Source organism: Papaver somniferum, unplaced genomic scaffold, assembly GCF_003573695.1.
Source record: "Papaver somniferum cultivar HN1 unplaced genomic scaffold, ASM357369v1 unplaced-scaffold_19, whole genome shotgun sequence".
Taxonomy (NCBI): domain Eukaryota; kingdom Viridiplantae; phylum Streptophyta; class Magnoliopsida; order Ranunculales; family Papaveraceae; genus Papaver; species Papaver somniferum.
The window spans coordinates 7,988,268-8,012,706 of NW_020628818.1; the positions used below are offsets into that span (position 1 = coordinate 7,988,268).

At 36.2% G+C, this 24,439-nt stretch overlaps 1 protein-coding gene across 1 annotated transcript; it reads right to left on the bottom strand.

Annotated features, from left to right (window-relative positions):
• Window positions 1-7,270: 7,270 nt before the first annotated feature.
• LOC113339097 (probable F-box protein At2g36090) lies at window positions 7,271-8,580 on the bottom strand. Its single transcript, XM_026584497.1, has one exon. The coding sequence runs from the start codon at window positions 8,463-8,465 to the stop codon at window positions 7,401-7,403; it is 1,065 nt and encodes a 354-aa protein (XP_026440282.1). The 5' UTR covers window positions 8,466-8,580; the 3' UTR covers window positions 7,271-7,400.
• Between the last annotated feature and the right edge of the window lie 15,859 nt (window positions 8,581-24,439).

Genomic DNA, 24,439 nt, shown 5'->3' on the forward strand with positions numbered 1-24,439 from the left:
ATGGTAGATTGAGGCGCATGTTCAACATACTGTCCTTAAGACAAGAATGCCCGGCTACACTCTGAAAAAGATGATGCTATAGCCCTACGGGTACATCTGCCTCCAAGATACAACAATCTTAACAAGCTTCAATAGCACATTCAAACTTGTCCTTCTAGAACTTGGCAGCGGAAAAACTCACGAATCGTTAGCACTTAAAACCCTCGTATCAAACATCGAAAAACGAAGAAGAAGTACTCAAAAAAACACGGGGATATATGAGAGGTTTTTCTATATATAACAACAATAAAAAGAGGTTATTCATATATAAAACCCTAACCCAAATCCAAAAAATATATAGTAAACTTATCCCGTAAAAAACTAAGAGATAAATTTGGAAGGTGTTTTTATTTTTTTGGAAAAACCTTTTTATTAGTAATTTTTATTCACATAAAACTGTATTTTTTCCAACAATCCCCCACATGAATAAAAATACGATAAAACACGGAAAACAAGAAATATCACGAATAGGCATAGGTGTCCATAAGGTCTTGAACCTTTGCTTAGTGAGAGGTTACCTGAACTACTTATTAGCCAGTGTCCATTAGGTCTTGAACTGTCTAACATTTGGTGTAACTCGCGATAACAACCACACATGATATCTCCAAGGTTGCTGCCAAGCTCCGCCGTTGTGTCCATTTTGGCCCTGGACGTCTTGTTTCTCAGAATGCTCTAGAGAATCAGCTCATATTCTCATAGAAAGCGACCCACTTCCTCATTCAGATAGGTGAGTTCCATTAAGAGTGTTCACTGCTACACCCCACTTCAATCTTAAATTGAAACTATGGAACTCATTAAGACTTATTAAAAGTCACCCTTCACATGCAGTCACACTATCACATCTACACCATAGGGAAGGGACAGAGAGAATATAATTCTCTGATAGTGTTTACCTTTACCTACCATAAATTAGTTGTCTCATTCGAAACCTTGATCTTGGGATCTCCAGTCAGCAAGGTTGAGTATCCTTCATGGCAAGTTTATTTTATATGAGCTTAAGTCCCATTCCCCCTCGATGTATAATTACGAACTATCTCTTTAGAAAATCCTTTCGTCAAAGGACCACTAATTTTTCTGTTGACTTCCCTAAGTCTGTGAGGTTCTCTTTTGGCTTTACATGTCTACTGAGACCTCTTTTTGACTTCACGAATCAACTAAAATTACTTCATTAAAGAGTATAGTTGTCTTACCGAATTAGCCTTCTTCGAGTATGTCTAGACTTTGTCATTGCTCATTTACTTTAGACTCACATAGTCAATTGAGTTTCTGCAATGATGGCCACAGGCTTCGGTCACAGAGGAATATCTTCTAAGAAGCATCTTAGTAATCATTCGTCTTCCTCTTATGCTTGAATTAAAGCACACGAACTTTGATTTCTTCAATATACAAGTTCATCTTGTCTGTTTTAAGGACTTCCTTAGACAAACACTCCTTAAAAGGATACACACATAGGCTAAGATTTTTCATCGCCTGAAACAACAACATCTCTTAAGGTCAGTACAATATGTATTACATACACAATTTAAGATGTACCTCAAGTATGACAAGTCATATCACAAGTCTCTGATCAGATTATCCCAGTAATTCTTTTGAGATACTAGTGTGTTTGTATACACCTGCTATACTGCACATTTACAACACACATTAACCGCATCGAGTTTGACAAAGACTAATTTCCTTCAGAATATCTTCTGGTTCACTTAGATCCTTTAGATCATATCAATCAACTTGGTCTTTCAGTCAAATCGTAAATATCACATGTACTATTCACTAGTACATTCTTTATAGCTACCTCAAAATTAAGGTTAGTGCAATATATATCACATATTTGTAATTAAACATGTACCTCATGCATTCCAATCTCTCGACCTCTAATCAGAGCATCCTGGTGATTTCCCAGGGTAAACGCGGATATGCACATCTGTTTTACAACACATAAACACGTTAGACAGAAACTATGTCCTCAAAATTTCTTTTGATTACTTACTGATCCTTTAGACCACGTTAAAACACATTAGTTTCCTGCCAAATCTTCAACATCTAAGATTTGTTAGTGGTTGTAAAATATATAACAATGGAATACCGAAATATATGCATTAATATCCAGCAAATTTTATATGTGCGTTTGCAAACAAACTGGCCAAAAGGCCTTGAACACGTTAAGCATTCCTATGACAGACAGCCCCCCACATTTAGATGATTTAAAATTAGTTAAGGCTTACCTCTTGCTTTGAGCTAGTGCATAGCAGCAATGGTACAAACAACTAATCATCACAAAATGATCCTCATCTCTTTTCGTTGAAATTCTCAGCACAAAACATCACTTTAAAGGTGTACAAACTTAAGTAACTTCTTAAAGATAGTCACATGATTGTTAAGCCTAACGTGATTTCCATAGCACCTTTGCATGAGGAGATGCATTGTAAATTAACTTACTCGTTCTGCCAGGTATGTTTTTGCATGATGGAGGACTCACTTTCATTGACACAATCTAGTGTTCCAGTTCCCGCATCCATCGCCTCATCTTTGCACGCAATTTATTTACCTGACTAACAAGATCTTATGTGGTTTCCTGTGTGGCACCTAGCATAGCTTATACAAGCACAAGTCAGGGATTCAACACAGAGATTAATTGTTAATTAAGCTGAAAAATCATCAAACAATTCATAAGGATAATTGTTGTTTCCAGCTTCAACAGTCCCAGGATACCGGTAGCCCGCACTACTACTGGGAACTGGATGCTCACCGTAACCTGCTTGAGTAGTCCCATATGGCACATGACCACCAACCTGACCACCTTGAGCATATCCAGGTGCTTCATGAGCAGTAGGTTGACTATAACCAGACAGGGCGCCTTGCTGAGCGTAAACATGAGGTGGTTGCTGCGTGTACTCATCATCAAAAACAGCTGGTGCTGCACCGTCTGGAGAATATGTTTGCTGTGATGGGTGAAGATACATTCTCCACCCTCCTACCCCTTCCAAATTGAGAATACTATTTCCGATGTATTGGAGCAACATTTCACTTATTTGCGTGAGAGACTAGAATCAGCAATACTATAATTTTCCTTTGAAGTAAATTCGCAAGGTATTCAATTATGAGAAACTGAAACAGAATTGTACCCCTTAAGTACATTCAACCTCACAAAATTTTTCGTCCTCAACTCGTATTGCATTTCCACTAAAAGGCAGTATATCACTCTCATACAAGTCGGTGTTTAAGGTTGCATCTAGGACAGTCCATGACCATCAAATGATTCTGTAAGCCGAGGACGCTTCAACACAGACAATAAACACATGCTCCAACAGCTTTACTGACTTGGGCCTCTCTCACCCTACCTGCCAATGCTATATAGCACCTGATGGCTCCGGCAATCGCTTTACAATAATATTTTTGTACAACCAGCAGGTCCGGAACCCTCAACAATTCAATATAGGCCTGGAGAGTCAATTTTTAAGAAGGATAGGAACGGACGTCGAATAGGTCTTCAGTCATTGCGTAGAGCTTCTCCACAGCAAAGAACCTTCTACTAGAAGTCTCGAATTTTTGTAGGCGGTAATAACTCTCTCCAGAAGTAAGCTCAAACCACATCGACTGCCTTAAGTAATGCAAATTATCGTGTCGATCTAAATCCTCTCCTGTACAACCAGCCGCCTGCTCAGCCAAATTCCCCTGCACAAAATCCTCTCCTGTATAAGCAGCCGCCTGCTCAACCAAATTTCCCTTCAGAAGCAAGACCAGCGTGCATCTCAGCAGTCATAGCATCAGCAACTACTCTTAGTTTCTCAATTGGTGTAGCCCAAATATCAAGTTCAAATGTTGATACACCTCTGAAGGTACCAGACATGTCGTAGCTTTCTGATAATCAATGAACCGAACACCAACTGGGAACAAAGCAAGGGATTCTCATCTTTCCATCGTGACTCGGCCTCCCTGACTTCATCTCGATCTCGTCATCACCACGATCAACTCCAGCAATCACCGGAAGTATACCAACATTACTGCCATCATGAACAGCATCCCTGATGAACCAACATCTCAATTACTGGCATAACTCTTCATCACGAGCTCCTATTTCTCCATGTTCTACTTCATTAGTCACCGGTCAATCTCCATCTTTAATCTAACCAGTATCAAACAGAAACCATGACTCTTTTCTCTCGAGTTTCATTATATGCCATCAGTATTGGCAGCACCACCCTGCCGTGTCATCACAAACTAACGACTCTTCATCTTCTCTGTTTTCTTACTCGAGATCTTTCCAAGACTCCATTGCTGACATTCATCCGTAAGGATCCTTTCTTATTAGGGTTCAAAAAATTCAACTCATGAAAAATCAAGACCAACGCTTCACTTTAAAGTTCAAAAAGTTTCAATCCCAGTGCTCGCAATTCTCGTACACTATGTTGTGTAGGCTTTGTTTTCTGAACAGTCTTTCCGAGATAATCTCCCCTCCTTTCTTTCTCAAGCACCGACTGATATATCTGAAAGTGTCCCATCTTGGTTTAGTACGCGACGTACGTACACAAACCACTTCGTATTCCTTCTTAAGCGGATGGAAGTAAAATCCACAGACACGGACAGGAGTATATCTTCTAGGAGCAAGAAGTACTTGCTCGTTTGTAATCGGATTCCAAATACGGAAAACCGATGGACCAAGTAGATCCAAGCTTGTTGCAGCCTTAAAGTTCTCAGCTGTACCATCTTCAGAAATAAAAAGTTTGACGACATTGCCCACGTATTGCGTAAGAGATTGGATCACAATGGTGGGAGTAATAGCTCTGAAGCCTCGGTCTAAGTGCGCCCGAATGAAATTGTCTTCTTGGCGTTGGTCCAGTAGTTTGATTTCAACTGATGCCCTTAACTTCTCCAGGGCTAGCTAGCTCAATGAAAAAGGATACGTACTCCTCGCTAGCATGATCACAGCCGTCTGGAAAAAAAACGTATCTTCCAATCATAACCACCAACTGCGAATTTGCCACTAGACTTGTATTTACCAACTCCCATTCCTTTGCATGAGAATATCCGTTTATCTTAAACTCATGAGAACCTTGCACAGTCTCATAAAATAACTGCGATGAAGAAATCTCCGACTTTGAAACTCTCGGACTTTTTGCTTCGTTAGGGGCCATGATGATCTTTAGATATTGAAACTGACAGAGAAAAATTGTTATTAAAAAAAATTCTTGTCTTAAGATTGTTGGTTAATAACAATTAAAAATTAATCAATCAACTAATAATATAAGAGGCACTTATCTGTTTTTTGTGTGTTCTCCTTAGTCAACTGTTAATGTCTTGAACATCCTGTTAAACACCATGGAAACAAGGAAACGGTAATGGTAGATTGAGGTGCATGTTCAACATATTGTCCTTAAGACAAGAATGTCCGGATACACTCTGAAAAAGATGATGCTATAGCCCTACGGGTACATCTGCCTCCAAGATACAACAATCTTAACAAGCTTGAATAGCACATTCAAACTTGTCCTTCTAGAACTTGGCAGCGGAAAAACTCACGAATCGTTAGCACTTAAAACCCTCGTATCAAACATCGAAAAACGAAGAAGAAGTACTCAAAAAAACACGGGGATATATGAGAGGTTTTTCTATATATAACAGCAATAAAAAGAGGTTATTCATATATAAAACCCTAACCCAAATCCAAAAAATATATAATAAACTTATCCCGTAAAAAACTAAGAGATAAATTTGGAAGGTGTTTTTATTTTTTTGGAAAAACCTTTTTATTAGTAATTTTTATTCACATAAAACTGTATTTTTTCCAACAAAAAGTTCCTCAAAGTTGTAGTTCAAGTGAAAAGTAGGACGACTCGGTTTGTATCTCTTTCGTTGACTGCAATTACGGATGAGTACCGGCAGACGTGAAAAACCCTGACTTGACTTGTTCTGGTAGTTACAGGACTGGGAAGTAGAAACTGCTGAAATCCACCTCACTGGCGCATCCCTTCAAGATTAATCAGATTACGGCTTTGATGTTTTCCGGGCTGTGCAGAACTACTACAATTGTAATCGTCACGTTTAACATCTCCATTTTTTTCTGGCTCTTGACTAACAAGTATGAAATGACAAACCAACTAACCTTGAATGCAGCTTTCCAATCTTAAATAAAAATATTTAAGCAAACCATTGATTATTACATCTGAACATACTTCAATAATGTGATTAGAACGTGTAGTAATTCTCCCCACAAACTTGGTGTTCAAGGCATTCAATGTGATGGGATGTTGTTGTCCTTGATCAGGTGCATCTTGTGTAATGTCTTTTCTGAGATGTGATTTGCCCCACCCAAACAAGGATTAAGATAGCTCTAATACTGTTCACCACACAAGTCTTAGTCTTTATAATCAACCGTTCCTTGCTAAAATTTGTTCACATGTATGCCAATTGCCGAAATTAAAAATAATTAAAAATGGACGCCAAAATCTATAATAATAAATCAATTATTTCATTTCACTCGTAAAAAAAAAGTCTTTTCTTCTGAATTTTACAAAGAAGATCAAGGCTCATAACATACAAAATCTAATAACTTTGACACTTGCACGCGTTTAACATGAAATCCCTTGGTCGGTTGTATATAGTGATGACTATTAACTGAAGTAATTGAAACATGAAAAATGCTTTGCATGAGGGCAACCACTGTTTCAATTTTTGTTTCAACTGTTTGACTATGAACAAAAATCAAGTTGACTACCCTTTTTCTTTGTCCGTACAATTTGCGCCAGGAAAATAATTGGATTTAGACTGAAGTGTCAAAATTCAGCTTTTAACTAAATTAATTGGATTTAGACTAGTGTTAATGAGCGGCAAGTGGCCGGAAAGATTGGGGCAGCAGCACTTATTGTTCGACTTTCTTGACCTTATCTTTTCTGGGTAAGCAAAAGATTATTAGTCTAGTAGCCTAGAGGGATTGTACTTATTATCCCTTGTACGGGACTAGTACCCCCATCCAGATTCATTGGGCGTCTCCGCACACGGAAATGATTGCATGTTCGCACCACGTTGGAGGATCAAACTGGAGCATGGGATTATGAATCTTAGGATATATGTACCTCACCCCTAAACATTACAAGTATCACCTAGCGATTTTGCTACCGTAACACTTTGAAAAATATCATATAAAACGTACTCCCATCTTTCTCGAAAAGTGTTAAGTAAAAATATCCTTTTTCAAAAACGGAGCTAGTATAATAATTTATCGGAACAACAAAAGTTCATCTTTGAAAGTTTATTAAAAGAGGCCAATCTGATTATTTCATAATCACATTTCTATTTCGTATCTGTATACGTATTTATAACTATACTGTATAGCTTAGTTATACAGTAAAAAAAGAAAAAGATGATTAGTGGTAATAAACCATCATACAGAAGACAGTAAAAACCAGTGTACCCAAGACACCACACAGTGAATCTAATCTTTTTTCTCTTCTCAATTTCTTGATTTCTTTTTCTCTCTTCATTCTCAGATACTCTTCATACTTCTCCTTCCTTTCTTCTCTTACTATATTCTTCCTCTCTCCATTTCCAATCCCACCTTGTAAAATCTCCAAACTGTTCTTGCCATTTAGACTAATCCCATCCATATCCTCAATTTGTAAACTCACTTCTTTCACCTGAACATCTCCATTTTCACAGCCACCGAATCCCACAATAATCCCGCACAGGACTTCTTCATCTCCATGGCTATTTCCACTGCCCTTCAAGATTGTAGCAAATCTCACCTGAATTTCTCCGGTTAACCAATGACGATGAACCGAAACAGGTTTCCAACTTGATAGATTAGCTGACCTCCGTTGGATTGGATCAATTATTATCCAACTTAAAGTTAGGTTCTCATTTAAGTCTTGGCATATGTCTTTGCCGTTTTGTATTGTTGTTGGGATAATATCTTTGGGTTCTAATAAATCAATCCTAAATGGTGAACACCGGAACCAGTTTGTTGTTGTTTGGGTTTCTTCTACTTTTGAGTAGATAACATTGTTTTTGTACTGAATATCAATGGCTGAGATTAATTCTGAAGCTGGTACTGGTGGAGGTGGCGGTGGTGATTTGAGATTGTTTGAAGAAGAGAGTAGTGGAAAGGAATCGGAGAAAAAAGAACGAGGACCATTTGAGAAGGTAGAAATGAGGTGGCTAATACGTGGGTCATTCGTAGATTGCCATGTGGATTTGCAGATGTTAGACCAGAGATGTTCTTGAGTAGATAGAGAATGAAGTTGTGTGGTTGTGCAACTAGCTGAAGCCAACGATGAACCATCTAGTCGTGAGAAGATATGTGTTAGAAGTATATCAGGATGAACGGTTGAAATTGTTGCAGTAGCCTCTCCCATGTTGTTGGTAGTGGTGGTGGACTCACTTTTTACAATTGCCGTCGTTGATAGTGGTGGTGGTTGTTCTGAAGTGAACATGTATCTTTTTTCTGATTGAATATTTTTCTCCTTTTTCAACTGGTTTTCTCTCTAAAAATAGGATGTTTGGTGTTATTTGGATTGAGAAGAGGAGATGGTTTATATAGGGAGGGAATTCGGGGATGCTGCTAATTAAAATGATCCCACCACTCCCTTTAGTAACGATAACTTCACCTCAAACAGGGGTATTTATGTAATTCAATATTAAAAAGGGCAATAATAGATTATGGATGCACTTTATAATATAAAAAGAAAATGTTGAAAATTCAGATCCCATTACGCCTCTGATTTGGATATGTTGGATATTTATATTTCATGGTTATCTTATTCCTTATTTATTCAAAAATGATCTCTTCATTATTCCAAGAGATTTAAGGTGTAAAGTCGGCACTACAATATATATTGTACTAATGGTTAAAAATGTAGAAAGATATAACAGTTGTTTATTAATCCAGCTTACGGTCACGTCATTTGTGGAGATCATCAGCCAGATTAGTATTAACAATTTACAGAGACTATTATTGTTAATCTTGAGACGCGGTTTTGTGATAATAGTATAATTAGTTTCGTAATCAAAGAGATTAGAATATGAGTATTTGAAGTAGATTAGTTAAGAGACTCCGTGCCGGAAAGTTTTGGTTTGTACTGAAATGGACTCTTACTGAAACCAACTTTCTTCTCGTCTCACTAAATTTGGCATTTTTATTGACTCATTTAATTGCCATTTATTTGTGAACCATGTGGCACTGAGTCATCAGTTATACCCTTTTGATGGTGACACGAGTGCACAACTGGTGATTAGGTTCCGTCCTTATGGCGGTTGTCAGAGGGTACTTAAAACCTGTTGTTCGGATCTGGTTTGTAACATAATATATGAGTACCTGATAAATAAAGTCGGTTGTTTGTCGGATCCAGGGAGAATCTAAGTTTCCATACTGTGTTTGATTGTGCTTTTCTTTTCTTTTGTTAATTGAATGTCTGGGTGAGAATGTAAAAAAGTCAGAATTTTTTTACGTAATTTTATGGATTGATGTTTTTTTTTTTTTAGCGAAAGGGAAATATATTATACATTATGTAACAGATATATCATTAGCCAAAGAAACAGAGATTTCAGTTGGTGGGACATTCCACCATTCTCCTACATGAGAAGACTAGCGGGCTGATTTGGCTAGACAATCGGCAACTTTATTACACATTCTAGGTACATAGATACATTTCCAGTTATTGTTTGTTTACAAAGATCCACACACAAAGATAGAGGAGAAGAAGATTCCCAAGGAGGTAAAGGCAAACCAGCATTTATAGACAACATCAAACTTTTATTGTCAGATTCAAAGATAACAACATCCCAATTTCTAGCTTTAGCCCATTGCAGTGCATCTAAAAGAGCCCATGTTTCAGCTTGATAAGCGTTAGCTACTCTTCGAAGCACTCCCCTGGAAGCAACATATTTCCCTGCAGAATTTCTAATGATTATACCAATACCAGATAGATAAAAACTCTTATGATACGATGCATCAATATTAACTTTCAAAGTGTCTGGTGGAGGAGGATTCCAATGATGCGACTATCCTATATTCTGATTGTGATGACATGTATGCCGATGAGATGCTAATGTTGCAGTAATGTTAGCAAGATACTTGAACAGAGGAAGCAAAACCGAATTAAGATTAATCTGAACATGCTGAAAAGTAACTTGGCATCTGTATCTCCATATGTGCCACATTGTTGCAATCATTCCATGTATAGAAGGAGAAACTGAAGAAAAGTTGATGACAACATCAGTTGAAGACCAAGTGCGAATCCAATCAATAAGAGTATATGCTGCAGTAAAAGAGAAAAATGTTGAGGTAAAGAAGCTTTCCAGATATCTGTAGCAAAAGGGCAAGTAAAGAGGAGATGATTTATGTCTTCTACATTGACTGTATTACAGAGAGGACAAGAGGAATCATCGATACCAGGAATATGTCTCAAATTACTTTTAACTGATAGAGCATTGTTAATAATCTTCCATAAGAAAATCAGTAGATTGTAAGGTATCTTTAGTTTCCAAAATTTCAACCAAAAAGTCTTACTGAGGGAAGATAAAGCAGAGTCCTGTAAATCAATATCACAAAGATGATGGTAAGTCGATTTTGTAGTAAACACTCCAGTTGATGTGAGAGGGCAGATGAGAGTGTCCTGAGTTTGTAACACCAGAGGAATTGTTAAGATAAAATCAACTTGTTGTGAAGTAAAAAGATTTCTTAAAAGATCTACATTCCATTGTCCTGACTCCAAATGAATAAGCTCAGAAACCAGTTGATAATCGTTTGTGTTTAGGTCATTTCACTTATATAAAGGTTCATTCTCACAAGGGATCTAGTTATGTTTCCAAATATTGACTGTAGAGCCACTTCCTATTTTCCATTTGCCAAATCTATAAATAATCTCTAAGCCATGCATAATGCTCTGCGATATCCAACTTGTATTTTCACAATTTGGAGGAGGCTCATGCTTCAAGTTATATAAAGAAAAATATTTACCGTTAAAAAGTTGAACCCACAGTTCAGTTGAGGAATGAATCATGTTCCAGGCGAGTTTGTCTAAAAGAGAAGAATTGTAATGTGATAAGTATTTTAGACCTAAACCTCCATGTCTTATCGGAAAGCATACCTTATTCCAGGTAATGAAATGCTTCTTTTTACCCCACCAGTAGTCCCTCTGAATTTTATCCATTTGCTGTATTATGGTATTTGGTAGCTTGAGAACCTGCATATGATACAAACCCATTGTGCTTAATACAGAGTTTAGTTGAGTAGTTTTACCAGCCTGATTGATAAGTTTGCTCGACCAACCCTGCAGTTTGTGATTCATGCTATCCAAAATAGGTCGACAATTTTTAGTTTTCGATCTACGCATCAATAAGGGTATACCCAAGTATTTCTCTCCCAATCCCATAATCTTCATTTGCGGGATATTAGCAATGTTGTTTTTGATCGAAAGAGTAACATTATTACTGAAAAAATTGTTGACTTCTGTAAGTTGATAATCTGACCTGAAGCAGTGCTAAATTGTTGAAGAATAGCTTGAAGTCGACGAATATGATGAGGAGAAGCTTCTAAGAATAACAAACAATCGTCTGCAAAAAAAGATGACTTATTTCAGGGCTGTTTTTGTTTACCTTGCCTTTGATCTGACATGTATGAATATGATTTTGAATTACTCGAGAGAAAGCTTCCATAACTATGAGGAATAGATAAGGTGACAGTGGATCACCTTGTAGAATTCCTCTAGTAGGAGAAAAAGAGGCAGTGGGACTTCCATTGATAAGGAGAAAAACTTCCGTTGTTGTTATACATTCCTGAATAAGTTGTATCCAATCATGATGAAAACCAAGACGATGAAGAATGTCAAACAAAAAAGGCCATACAAGGAGATCAAATGACTTTGACATGTCTAACTTCAGACCAATATAAGAGACTTTACCTTTTCTTTTCTGTTTCATTGAATGAAGTAACTCATGTGTTATAATGATATTGTCTTGGATGTGTCTGCCAGGAATATAAGCACATTGAATAGGGGCAATGAGTTTAGATAACAAAGGTTTGAGACTATTTGAAATAATCTTTGAAATAATCTTGTAACTTATATTACAAACACTAATTGGTCTGTAGTCATTCGTAGTTTGAGGGTGTAAAATTTTGGGAATAAGTACTTGGTATGTATGGTTGATGGATTTAAGCCTGTGTTTATGAGTAAAAAAGTGTTGGACCATAGAAGTTACCTCTTTCTCAACTGTAGACCAACATTGTTGATAAAAAGCTGCCTGAAAACCATCATTTCCAGGTGATGACCATGGCTTGATTTGAAAGACTACATCCTTGATTTATTGTTCTGATGGAAGTTGTAGAATCAAACTATTTTCTTCATCTGTAATACAACTTTGAAATTCTGACAAAATAGAATTATCAGAAGCTGGCTTAGTGGATTTTGAGATTGCTGAAAAATGATTAAGTAAAGTGTTCTCAATACCAAACCTTGAATCATGCCAAATACCAAGAGAGTATTGAATAGCAAAAATATGACTTCTTTTTCTGTTAAAGTTAGCTTTAGAGTGAAAATAAGAAGTGTTTCGATCTGCATCATAAGAGTGAAGACTCGATTTTTGCATACAAAAAATATTTTTGAATAACTAATCATTTCTGAAGGAATTGGGTTAAATTAACTACTTTAGGGTCAGAGGTTGGCATATTTCTGTTGTAGCATTGATCAAGATGGTTTTGAATAGACTGAATTTGAGTTTCTATATTACCAAAAGTCATTTTCTTCCAAAGTTGAAGTTGATGTTTTGTATAATGTAATTTAGAAGAAAGCTGATAAGACGGAGAACCCAAGACTTGGTGAGACCAGCTTGTATTTATAATGTCAGCACAAGAAGCAATTGAAAACCAGTATCTTTGAAGTCGAAAAGGAAATTGTTTCTTAGCCATACCTGATGATGTAGATAGAAGAATAGGAGAATGGTCTGAAGCTGCAGGCGGTATGTGAATGAGATGAGCTGTTGAATAAGAATTTATCCAAGAAACATTTCCAAGTGCTCTATCAAGACTAACAGCGGTATAATCAGTTCCTTGTCTATGATTTGACCAAGTTGTAGAAGATCCAGAAAAGACCAAATCTATAAGGCCTAGTTGTTGAATAATAGGATTAATCATACTAGAATGTTGATGAGAATGCTGAGAAAAACTATGAATTTCAGAGTCCGACATAGTGAAGTTCAAGTCGCCCATCAATATCCAAGGTAAATCTACAAAATGATGCATATCAAGCAAGTACTTCCATTGTTCTTGACATTCCAGGGGATTATTAGCGCCATACATACAACTTAATAGGAAATCCAAATTATGCGAATGAGTATGAATGACAACATGAACATTATGCCTAGATGTATGCATGATTTCAAGGTCAACACCATTTTTCCAGGCCAAAGAAATACCACCAGACTGACCCACAGGTGGAGCATACCATAAATTAGGATAATTATATTGTTGTAAGTAAAAGTGCATTTTTGAATATGTTGTTTTTGTTTCTGAAAAAAAGAAAATTTCAGGGTCATGTTTTTTAATACAATAGTGCAGATAATCCCTAGTAGAAGGGTTACCAAAACCCTGACAATTCCAAGATAAAATCTTCATAAAGAAAATAAACAAAAAGAACAGTAAAAGACGAAAAAAGAATAAAAGGAGGCCGAAATTAGAGTGAAAGATGAAAGAAGAAAAATGAGATACCTGTTGAACAACATCAGGTTGCATAGCTCTAGATGCAATGTCCCGATCAATTGGCTCAACTTGAGGGTCCCTCCGTTGATGACTAGTAGATGCTTGAGCTGAATCATCAGTAAACAGAACTGGCAAAGCTTGATTAATGTCGACATGATTCTCAGAAATAACCAAAGCACTAGTGCGAGTTCTCTTGTGTCTAACAAAGGTTTTACAACCAGAAATGCTAGCAGTAGAGATTATCTTAGAAGAGTGAGGAACATCTCGGTCTGCTGGCGCCAAAGAAGAATCTGGTTGAGAATCAGTGGCTGTAAAATACAAAACATGCATACCGTCGTAAGGTCCAAGTTGTTGTGAAGTAGAGGGTTGATGTAAAATTGAACGTTTCTGATGTCCATGATCAAGAAACAATTTAGCAATTTCTTGAGGACTTCTCTTCGGTAGAGCAACATGCTTAACTTGAGGACCCAAATTTCTAACAGATGATTGCATATTAATTCTTCTAGTTTTGCGAGCATTGCAAAGGTAAGTATCATGGTCTGGAACCTTGCATTCAGGACAAAGCTTGTGTGTTTGTTTTTCAAAAAAGAAACCCACCCAACGAGATACTCCTGCAGCATTGACATCATGAATTCCTTTAATCAGTGGAGTGGTCACTATGATCATAACTAAAGCTCTAAACTTATTAGAGGTACTGGGAGTTACACCACCAGGTTCTACTACAACTGTATCTCCAACAATATCACCAAAAATCTTAAGAATTTCTGAATAAGTGAATTCAGGTAGGAGGTATTTAAACTCAAGCCAAAAGGGAGAGGTGTTGAAGTTAAGTTTTTGGTAAGGAAAAGAGGGATGCCAGTCACGAAGAACTATGAGATAACCATCAAAATTCCAAGCTCCTCCAAACAAAATAGCATTCTTATCTTCATCAGTAATAAATCTTATGGCAAAAATATTAGGTTCTAATGATTTAACCATAAGATCCCAGTGATCATTTTTCTTAAGATGAGACCAAATAAACTTGGTTGCTCTCTCAGCATCCTGCCAAACCATGATTCCAGGTGCAAATAACTTACCAGCAAGACAAATATTCCAATCCTTAATAGCCTGAGATAAAGCAGTAGCAGAATGAGTAATAACTCGAGCTTTAGCGGGGCTATCCTCTAAGTTGATATCTTCCATTTGAGAAGAGATATTATGGATGTAATCAGACATGATGAGAAATGGAAGGGTGAACAGGGCATAGGAATTTGAGATTGTGGAAATCAAATCATGAACCGGTAAAGTATATAAAGAGAAGTTTAAGTAGATGGGTGTCAAAAAACTGTAAAAAAAGGTTGATGAGTATTGAAAAGGGATAATGGAAAAACTGAACAAATGTTAACGTTACAGGATATGATGTGTGATGATAAAATTGAAAGTAACAATAACCAATCTGATAAAACCAGATAAGAATAGAGATTAATACCCGCACATAGTCATACTGATGATACACCACTGCAATGGATATAAGCCAACAAACACCTAACCAATTAAATAAGAGCCAACTGATGATGGGATGGGACATTACTGCAACCCCTGATGGTGACAACAAGCCTTTAAAGCTGCATAAAATGGAAGATAAGAACAAAGTGAGAAAACAAACAATAAAACTAGAATCAAACGTGATTGAATTATTAAAGAAACATCAAATAAGAGCAGGGGAAGGAGGATTGAATTGTATAAAAAGAAGGGAAATCTTAAATCAATTGAAAACAAAAACCTAGAAGATAAGGATGAAATTAGGGTTCTATTTAAGAGAAAGAAAAGAAAAAAGGAAATCAAAATATGAATCGGAAGAACAAGAAACTAAATTGAATAAAGTTCAGAAGATACAAAATCAAAATTAGAGGAATGAATCGAGGGTTGACTAAGGTTGACTGTAGTTGACTTTTCTCTTGACTTTCGCGTGTCAGGGAGAGAGAGAAGGAGTCCCTCGAATAAAATTATGGATTGATGTTGCAAGCACAAAAAAGATCAATACATACACCTAGGAAAATTTCAGATTTTGTTTTTGCGTAAACATGGCAATAATGGTACGGTGGTTCCTAAAGTTACACCTAAACTCATTAGTTAGGATTTGACGTAATCAGATTTTCCAATGAATTCTAAGGTGAAAATTTGCGTCTTCCATCTAGTTACTATCCAAAAGTTGTCTGAACAGTCATGCAGGAATAAAACACGGTTATATTGATAAGTGTGTGAAGGGTTACAAATAAAGACTAGGGTTACACAATTTATAGAACATAGTGAACCACTACAAGACCCAACAAAAGATAAGAGAAACTAAAAAACTGCGCTAACGACACGTTTACACTTATTGTCCAACACTCCCCCTCAAGCTAATGCCTCAACGAAATGCATTAGTTTGGTAAGACAAGAAAGAAACATAACAATACCAAGACCTTTGGTGAACACATCGGCCAGTTGATGTTGATGAAACATAAGCTAATTTCGGAAAACCATCTTCAACCAATTCTATAATGCATTGATAGTCAATCTCTACATGCTTCGTTCGATCATGAAAAACATGATTGGTATCCAAACTATTTGCTTCAATATTGTCACAATAAAGAACAACATGCCCAGATAAAGTAACACCCAATTCTTTTAGTAGATAAGAGATCCAGAGAAGTTTGACACTTGTAACTGTTATGGATTTGTACTCTGCCTATGTGCTTGAACGAGAGATAGTTGGTTGCTTTTTAGAGGACCGTGAAATGAGAGACTTGCCTAAGAAGATGCAGTATCCACTAGATGGATTTTCTAGTGTCAGGGCATACAACCCAATCCGAGTCTCAGTAAGCAGTAAGAGTATGATAATTTTCAGCTGATAGAGTTATACCAGAGCCAACACTACCCTTGACAAAGCGTAAAATGCGCTTAACCAATTGTAAATGAGATGTTGTAGGTGCATGCATAAACTAAGAGACATAATTGACATCAAATCATAAATCATGTCTAGTGAGAGTGAGATACTGCAAACCTCTAACTAGGCTTTTATAGAATACAACATCATCAAGAAGGTCACATTGTAGAGTGATATCTTGGTCCTGCAGCTAATGGAGTACTAGCAGGACCACACGAGAGCATGTTAGCTTTGGCCAATAATTGTAGAGCATACTTATGTTGTGTAAGAAGGATAGAAGTAGATGACCCACAACATTTAATACCAACAAAGTAGTGGAGGGGCTCTAACTCTTTCAAAAAAAATTCTTTGTGCATAATAACTACAAGTGACTCTAGTAAAACTGAAGAGGAACCAGTGAGAATAATATCATCAACATACAACAAAAGAAGTACTTTCTGCTCACCAGAAGAATAGTAGAATAAATAGTGGTCACAAACTAACTTATGAAAACCATGTTTGTCAAGAAATTGCCTAAACCTTTCAAACCAAGCTCTAAGAGATTTTTTGAGACCATATAGAGATTTTCTTAGATGACACACATGAGTAGGTTTTTGTTCATCTATAAAAACCTTAGGCCGAGCCATATAAACATTCTCCTTGAGAAAGCCATGAAGAAGGGCGTTGGATACATCCAACTGCCTGATATCCCATCCATTTGTGACTGTAATGGTTAATACACATCTAATTTTCATAATTTTTACAACTTGACTGAATGTTTCTGAATAATTAACACCATCCTGTTGAGTATACCCTGCCCTACCAATCTAGTTTTGAACCTCTCAACTGAGCCATCAGAATTGTACTTAATTTTGTACACCCACTTGCTTCAAAGAACATTCATGCCTTCCTCAAAAGTAACTAAGATCCATGTCTCATTATCTTTAAGAACAATATTCTCATACTTCATGGCCACCACCCATTTTGGATTCTTTGATGCTTCCTTGTAAGACTAAGCCTCCACTTTAGATGTCAACATAGATTGTAAAGCAATTGGTAAAAAAAACACAGTAGATCCATATGATACAAAGTCAGAGGGTAGATGTTTGGGCTTAGAAATGCCTCTAGACAGTCAAGTAGTGATAGTTCTTACAGGTAGTTGAGTTTATGGTGGAGGACAAGAGATGGGTGACATTGGAGGAGCAAAACAATTAATTTCCAATTGGTAGAGTCACAAGATCAGAATCAGCTGTTGAAGTAACAAAATTATCAACAACAAAAGGAAACACTTTTTTAATCAAAAGTGACATTCTAGAGACAAAAGTTTTCTTAGTGAGAGGATCAAAATATTTATAACCTCTATAGAGAGGACTGCATCCTAAGAACACATATATGGTAGACTTAGGACTTAGCTTATCATATTTATAAGCAAATAGATTACAATAACACTTGCATCTAAACACACTAAGAAGACTATAATGAGGAAGAGTGTCAAACCGAACTTGGAAAGGACTGGAATAATGAAAAATCTTACTTGGAGTTATGTTAATGAGGAATGTAGTTGTAAGAAAAAAAATCAAACCAGAAGTGTTTGGGTAAGGATGCTTGAAAGGAAAGAGTATTTCCCATCTCAGTAATGTGTCTATACTTCCTATCATCAAGACCATTATGAGCTTGAGTATGCAGACGAGAAATTCTGAGAGTAATGCCACAAGAGTCAAGAAACAATTTAAAAGGGCCTTTTGTGAGCTCAAGAGCGCCATCACATTGAAAATAGACAATTTAGGAGTTCAAGAGATTTTCATTTGTAGCTTTAAAGTGTTGAAAACGTTTTAAGTTATCAGTTCTATATGTCAAGGGATACAACCAGTGATACCTGCTATAGTCATCAATAAACAGTATGTAATACCTAAAACCATCTAGGGACTGTACAGGAGGAGGACCTCATATGACACAGGTGAACAAGTTGTAGAGGAGAATTAGATATTATAACAGACAAAGAAAAAGGCAATTTGTGATGCTTTCCTAATTGACAATCATGACAGAAAGTTGCAATGAATTTTGAAGACAGTTTAATAATAGTGGAATTGCAACTTACTTAATATTAGAGGGATGACCTAGCCTCTTGTGCCGAAGAGAATGATCTGCAAGAATAGAATTGAAAGAGACTATAGGAGCCAGTTGAATATGATAAAGATTATTACAAACTGGTCCTTCTGCTACAACTTCACTGGTCTTGAGATCCTTGACATTATATCCTCAATCAAACATTTCGAATGAAACATGATTATTCTTAGTGAACTGAGCAACACAAATAAGATTCTTTCACATATATGGAACCAATAAAACATTCTTCAACACAAAATCAACATGGAGAGTTGTAATTGTAGAAGTACTAATGTGTGTGATGGGAAGAAACTTACCATTGCATACCATAACATGTTCATAACCATTTTATGGAATAACATCATGAAGAAGAGCTGGATTATTTGTCATGTGAGCAGAAGCAGCTGAATCTGGAATCCATTGAGTACTAATCACAGACTCAGCATCTTCATAAGTTAAGCTCAAAGAGCAGGTGTAAAATGCTTTTGGTGATGACTCAGTTGAAAAATATGGAGGTGGTGATGTGGGATAAACATCTTGTTGTGGTGATTCAGCATAAAAAGCTCTGGGATTGGATGCAGGTTTATTTTTAGCTGAGGATGATTTAGGGGTTGAAGGGGTATATCGAAATCTACACCTGTCAGTAGTGTGTCCCCACTGCTTGCAGATCTGACATTGAGTATCAGAAAAATCGGTTGATTTGAAGTTGTCTGAAGTAGTGGTAGTATAAACTCATTGTTGGAAAGGGTTTTGAGGTGGAGGAAGACGATAGTGAGGTTGAGGTGGGTGACACTGAGGTGTATTGGTACCATAACCATCATGTCCTTGTGAACGAGTACCACTAGTTCCATATGATTGACCAAAATGTGTTGAACGATTCCCCCCTGAACGAGAAGTTGAGCCAGAATGTTGATTTCTGTGACCACCATAACCACCAGCACCGGGAGAATTGCGAGAATTAGATGAAGTTTTCTAGGTATAAAATACATAGGGTGCATTTGTAGACTCAACCATAACAGAGGAATCATGAGATTTACTCTGTAGACATTGTTCATGCTGAAGTAACTTAGATCCGAGCTTATTGAAATTATAAGGAATTTCATGATGTTGAGAAGTAACCACAAAGTGATCAAAATCAGGATTTAAACCATTAAAAACATGTAATATGGTATCATCATTTGATAATGAATCATTTATAGCTGCTAAATTATATACAATCTCCTTTACAGAACATAAGAACTCTAAAATGGGAGTATTACCTTGTTTAATAGAATATAGTTGACGACATAAGAGAGATTTGCAAGCCACAAATTATCATTAAACTCTGCACACATATAATCTCATAAGTATTTAGAAGTTTTCAACCCAAGAGTACCAGCGTAGATAAATCTGAAAAAAAAAATTGCATTTAGACATGATAGAACAAACCCATCCATTGAGTTTAAAAATAGATATTCTGGATTTGGAACATTAGTCTCATTCTGGCAATGAGGAGGTGCGTGACATATATAAAATCCATCCACGAAATGTAAAAAATTAGTACTAGTAAGAATGACCAACTTGAATGACACGAAATTGGAGATGTTTTGAAACGGTAAAGAGAAATTAAATTGAGAAGCAGAGGAATTGTTTAGATTGTGTTGCTGCAAGGCTTGAATCAAATCTGTAATAACCGAACTTAGAGTAGCCATTGAAAGAAGTAAATGCAGAAGAAATTAAAAATTTCAACTGAAGAGATGATTAATTTCAGGTGTTCTTGCGGTCGCCGGGAACAAGAAAAGAGGTGAGAATCGAAATTAAGGATGAAATATTAAAAGAAGCAAATCTGATACTATGTAGGAACCAAACACAGTTATGTTGAGAAGTGTGTGAAGGGTTACAAAGGAGGACTAGGATTGCACTATTTATAGAACATGGTGAACCACTACAAAACTTAACAGAAAATAAGAGAAATTAAAAAACTGCGCTTAGCTTGCACTTAATGTCCAAGAAATTAGCTCGATTATGGGCAAAAATCAAGAATATATCAAGATTATATTCGGCATGTAAAGTTTACTTGAAAACCAAAACCGCCACACCAATAAATTAAGATGTCCAATATGCCGGCATCTTCATGTAGCTTCTCGGTAGCAAACCAACATATTGTTGCGGCCGGTTTCAAGATTAAACTTATGTATATATTGGAATAATAATGTTTGAACTGTGTGAATAGCTAGCTAATTAATGATATTTAAACTAAACTAACAAATTGGTGCCAAAGGAAAAACTAGTCTAACATAGTATATGTGCATGATTCTAATAATTTAAGCTAAAATTGGGTATATGCGATTGTCTTTTTCTAATCAAATGTTATCACAAAAACTGCATAATTAAGTTTTAATTTGATCAGAATGCAGAGAATGTGCAGGACCCAACTAATAAACATCATTAGTTTACTAATGTATAAAAGTCCCACAAATTTAATAATATCCCTAGATATAATGCATTGAATTTAACCAGAAAAGTCTAAGGCTACATTTTCCTACTCTGTTAGTATAGACTATCATTCAAATCCAAGTTGGTGTATGCAATTTGCTTGCTATACCTAACATGATGGTATGTGATGAGTTAGGCTGTAACGAGCTAGGTAATTGCTGGTCCCTGTACGTATTTGGATAGTGGTACAACTAGGAGAAGGATATGCGATTAACAATAGTCTGTATCATCATGACATAATAGGCAACCAACCAGATAAGAACAGTAAAGCTACTCATACTTTTAGCTAAATATTGTTATATCATAATACTGTCAATCTTTCGGTCCCTTGTGTTTGTTCGTTCTATTTGATGATGTAGGAACACCGGTATTCAAAACATTTGGTTCTGTATGATAAGACAGTGTTAAGTCATTGGTTAATTATCAATGATCTGAGTTCAAAATTGTTAAGCATCAAAGGAAAAAATAATAAAAATAGTATAGACTAAATTTTTTTTTTTTTGATTGGTCATGTTTGGCTGATAATAAAATTGAGCTAAAGAGCATATACTAAATATCAGAATGTTGGGCGAGTTGACATCCATACACTTAATGCATGGTCCTAATGAGGTTACACGATCATAATCGTCCTTTACTGAGTACCAACTTGGGCTAGCAGCTAGCTTCTGGTGCTAATAACACTTTGGATGATCTTTACCTTACGGTACTATTTTCTCATCGGACACTCTTTTCACACGTCTCTTGAAGACTTGAACTCTTTTCGTTGGTAATTAAGCTAATGAGTAAAAACATCACCATCTTCTTCAATTTGAACGCGAATTCTTTGGTTGTACTGATACAGTCAAGGCAGCCTATTGCTCTTTTCCGAAAAAAGTGCTGGTCAAGGTCAATAGTTGAAAGAGTAGTTCTCTCCAAAACTGGTTGGTAACGAATTTATGATACATTCGGGAGGCGAGCCCCAATAGAAAAAGTCTTTGAATATACTTATTCGTGTTCTTTGTCACGAAGGTGCTAACAAGATTGGAGCCCCAGTTAAAGTCTTCGAAGATTGTATGAAGGTGTTAATTAGATTGACATATTTGACCTAATTTACTAGCTAGCTTCTTAGGGAGCTAAGCCGGAAACGGTTTCTTGGATTTGGACAGCCAGCAATGTACGTATTTATAAGTACTGTTAGTGGATTGGTTCTTGATACTTCCGTACATCAAGCAGAGCTTGACAAATGACAACTATCAACATATAAGCAGCACCCTCATGAATGATTTCATACTTATGATACTGATATTTCTCTTATATATAATTCGCACTCTTTGAAAAAGTGGTATAATACCTCATACGTATACCAATTAAATACCGTGTATGTATAGTGTCATTTTGATCATCCAGCCCACAATCTTATATGTCTTAATCCCAAATTGTCTAAGATTTGCTTACTTCTTAGGGTCTTTATTCAACAGGTGATTGGCAAATTGCATATAGCTACCAACGTAGGGTTGGCCAACTTGACACTAGCTAGCCTGCTTCAACCTGGTTTTCAACAGGCAATTGGAAACCATGGGCAAGAGATTAGCGGGATTTGAATACAGTTTGTGGAAATTCTTTGCAAGGCCCCCTAGTTGAGAAAAGTAACCTAGACTTTTGTCATTTGTTATGGACCATTCTAATCATTTGATCTTGCAAAAGAAATCTATATGGACAGTTTTTTTCCACATTTATTTGATGCAAGTAGAGAGTATGAATGCGAACGACTAAAATGAAAAACTTATGGATATTTACGAAGCCAGAGCAAGCAACTATCATGAAATGGTCTCACAGAGGCATTGATTGGGCTCAAAGGCATTAATAGCTCTAAAAGACTTGGATTTTCAACATATAATTTTGTTGAATTCTTATTCGTTACACCTTTCTTTGCATTATCTTCAAAACGTGAAATGAAACTAAGCAGCCTTTGATTATAATAATGCAAGAATCACTTAATTACAGGACCCAGTTCATGAATTATTATTCAGCAAGTGCACGAACGATCCTATGTACCTATCATTCAGATCACATATTGTTGACCTACTTTTGTAGGCCTCCCGTTTGGTAACTACAATAATTGAATCTAGTTAATTAGAGTCAGGTTCATGATCTCATTCTGTCTTTGTTGATTAATACTGTATATTTCTAAAGATCTTTGTGACCCTGTGGCGAGCCAAAGGGTTAACAGTATTACCGATTACTCTTTTGAGATTAATGCAACCTTACTCGTTTGGGATAACCAAAGCGGGATTTAAGATATAAATTAAGACTATGAAGAGCAGTGAGGTGCTCAATGCTTCTAAAGTTTAAATCTGTTTTCGAACTTAAGTTTTCAGCAAGTGGGCTACTCGTCTGGCAGTGACGGAGCCAGGACTTTTCAGTCCTGGAGTCAAAACCAAAACTCTTGACATTAGCAAAAATTTTTTTTGAACCATACCTAAATCACTGTTTAGAGTACTTACCTGTGGATTCCCATCTATAGTACAATGTTGTTTAGAAGGTGATAAATTTGATGATGTATCAGCAAATTTTGGCTTCTTTTTAAAGTATCTCTCCATACTATGAGATTTCAACTACAAGGAAATAAAAAGTACTCAAGTTAAATCGCTTTTCAAATTAACATAAACATAAATAAGTGACTACATTACCATACTAATATCTAGCATCATAAGAAAACCATTGATAAAAATGTTAATGGAATCTGAAATCTAAAATTTAAAACATATTGGATTATATAATCCATTGATCTAAAGTCCTCAACCAAACAAATCAAAAATCATTGTCAATTGAAAATTGAAGAACACACAAGCTAGATAAATTAAAAGCCCCAAACTCATCAAATGGTTTTTCTATAAAAATACCCAATTAAAAAAAACCCAAACTTGAATTTCCCTAACCATTTGAAAATATGATTTCAAGATGGATCTATGGATATTCTCAAATCTCGAACTCTAACTCTCTAACATTATTTTCAACCAACTTGAAAGATATCCAATTTGAAAGAAATCTAATTTGGAATTACCCTGATCAAATGATATGAAAGAAAGGTAAAATATAAGGAATTAGTTTCACAACCAAAGATTCAAGACTAAAAAACATTAATTGAACTTTGATAGTTAGAGATATACCTCAGTATTATTCAATCTATTCTTCTCCTTCATCTTGGTTCTTCTCTGATAAGTGCGGATGTGATACGGTCGAGTGAACTTGGGAGTGTGGATTGC

Coding starts and splice junctions, on each gene's coding strand:
- LOC113339097 (XM_026584497.1), bottom strand. CDS start 8,465: ATGTTCACTTCAGAACAACCACCACCACTATCAACGACGGCAATTGTA.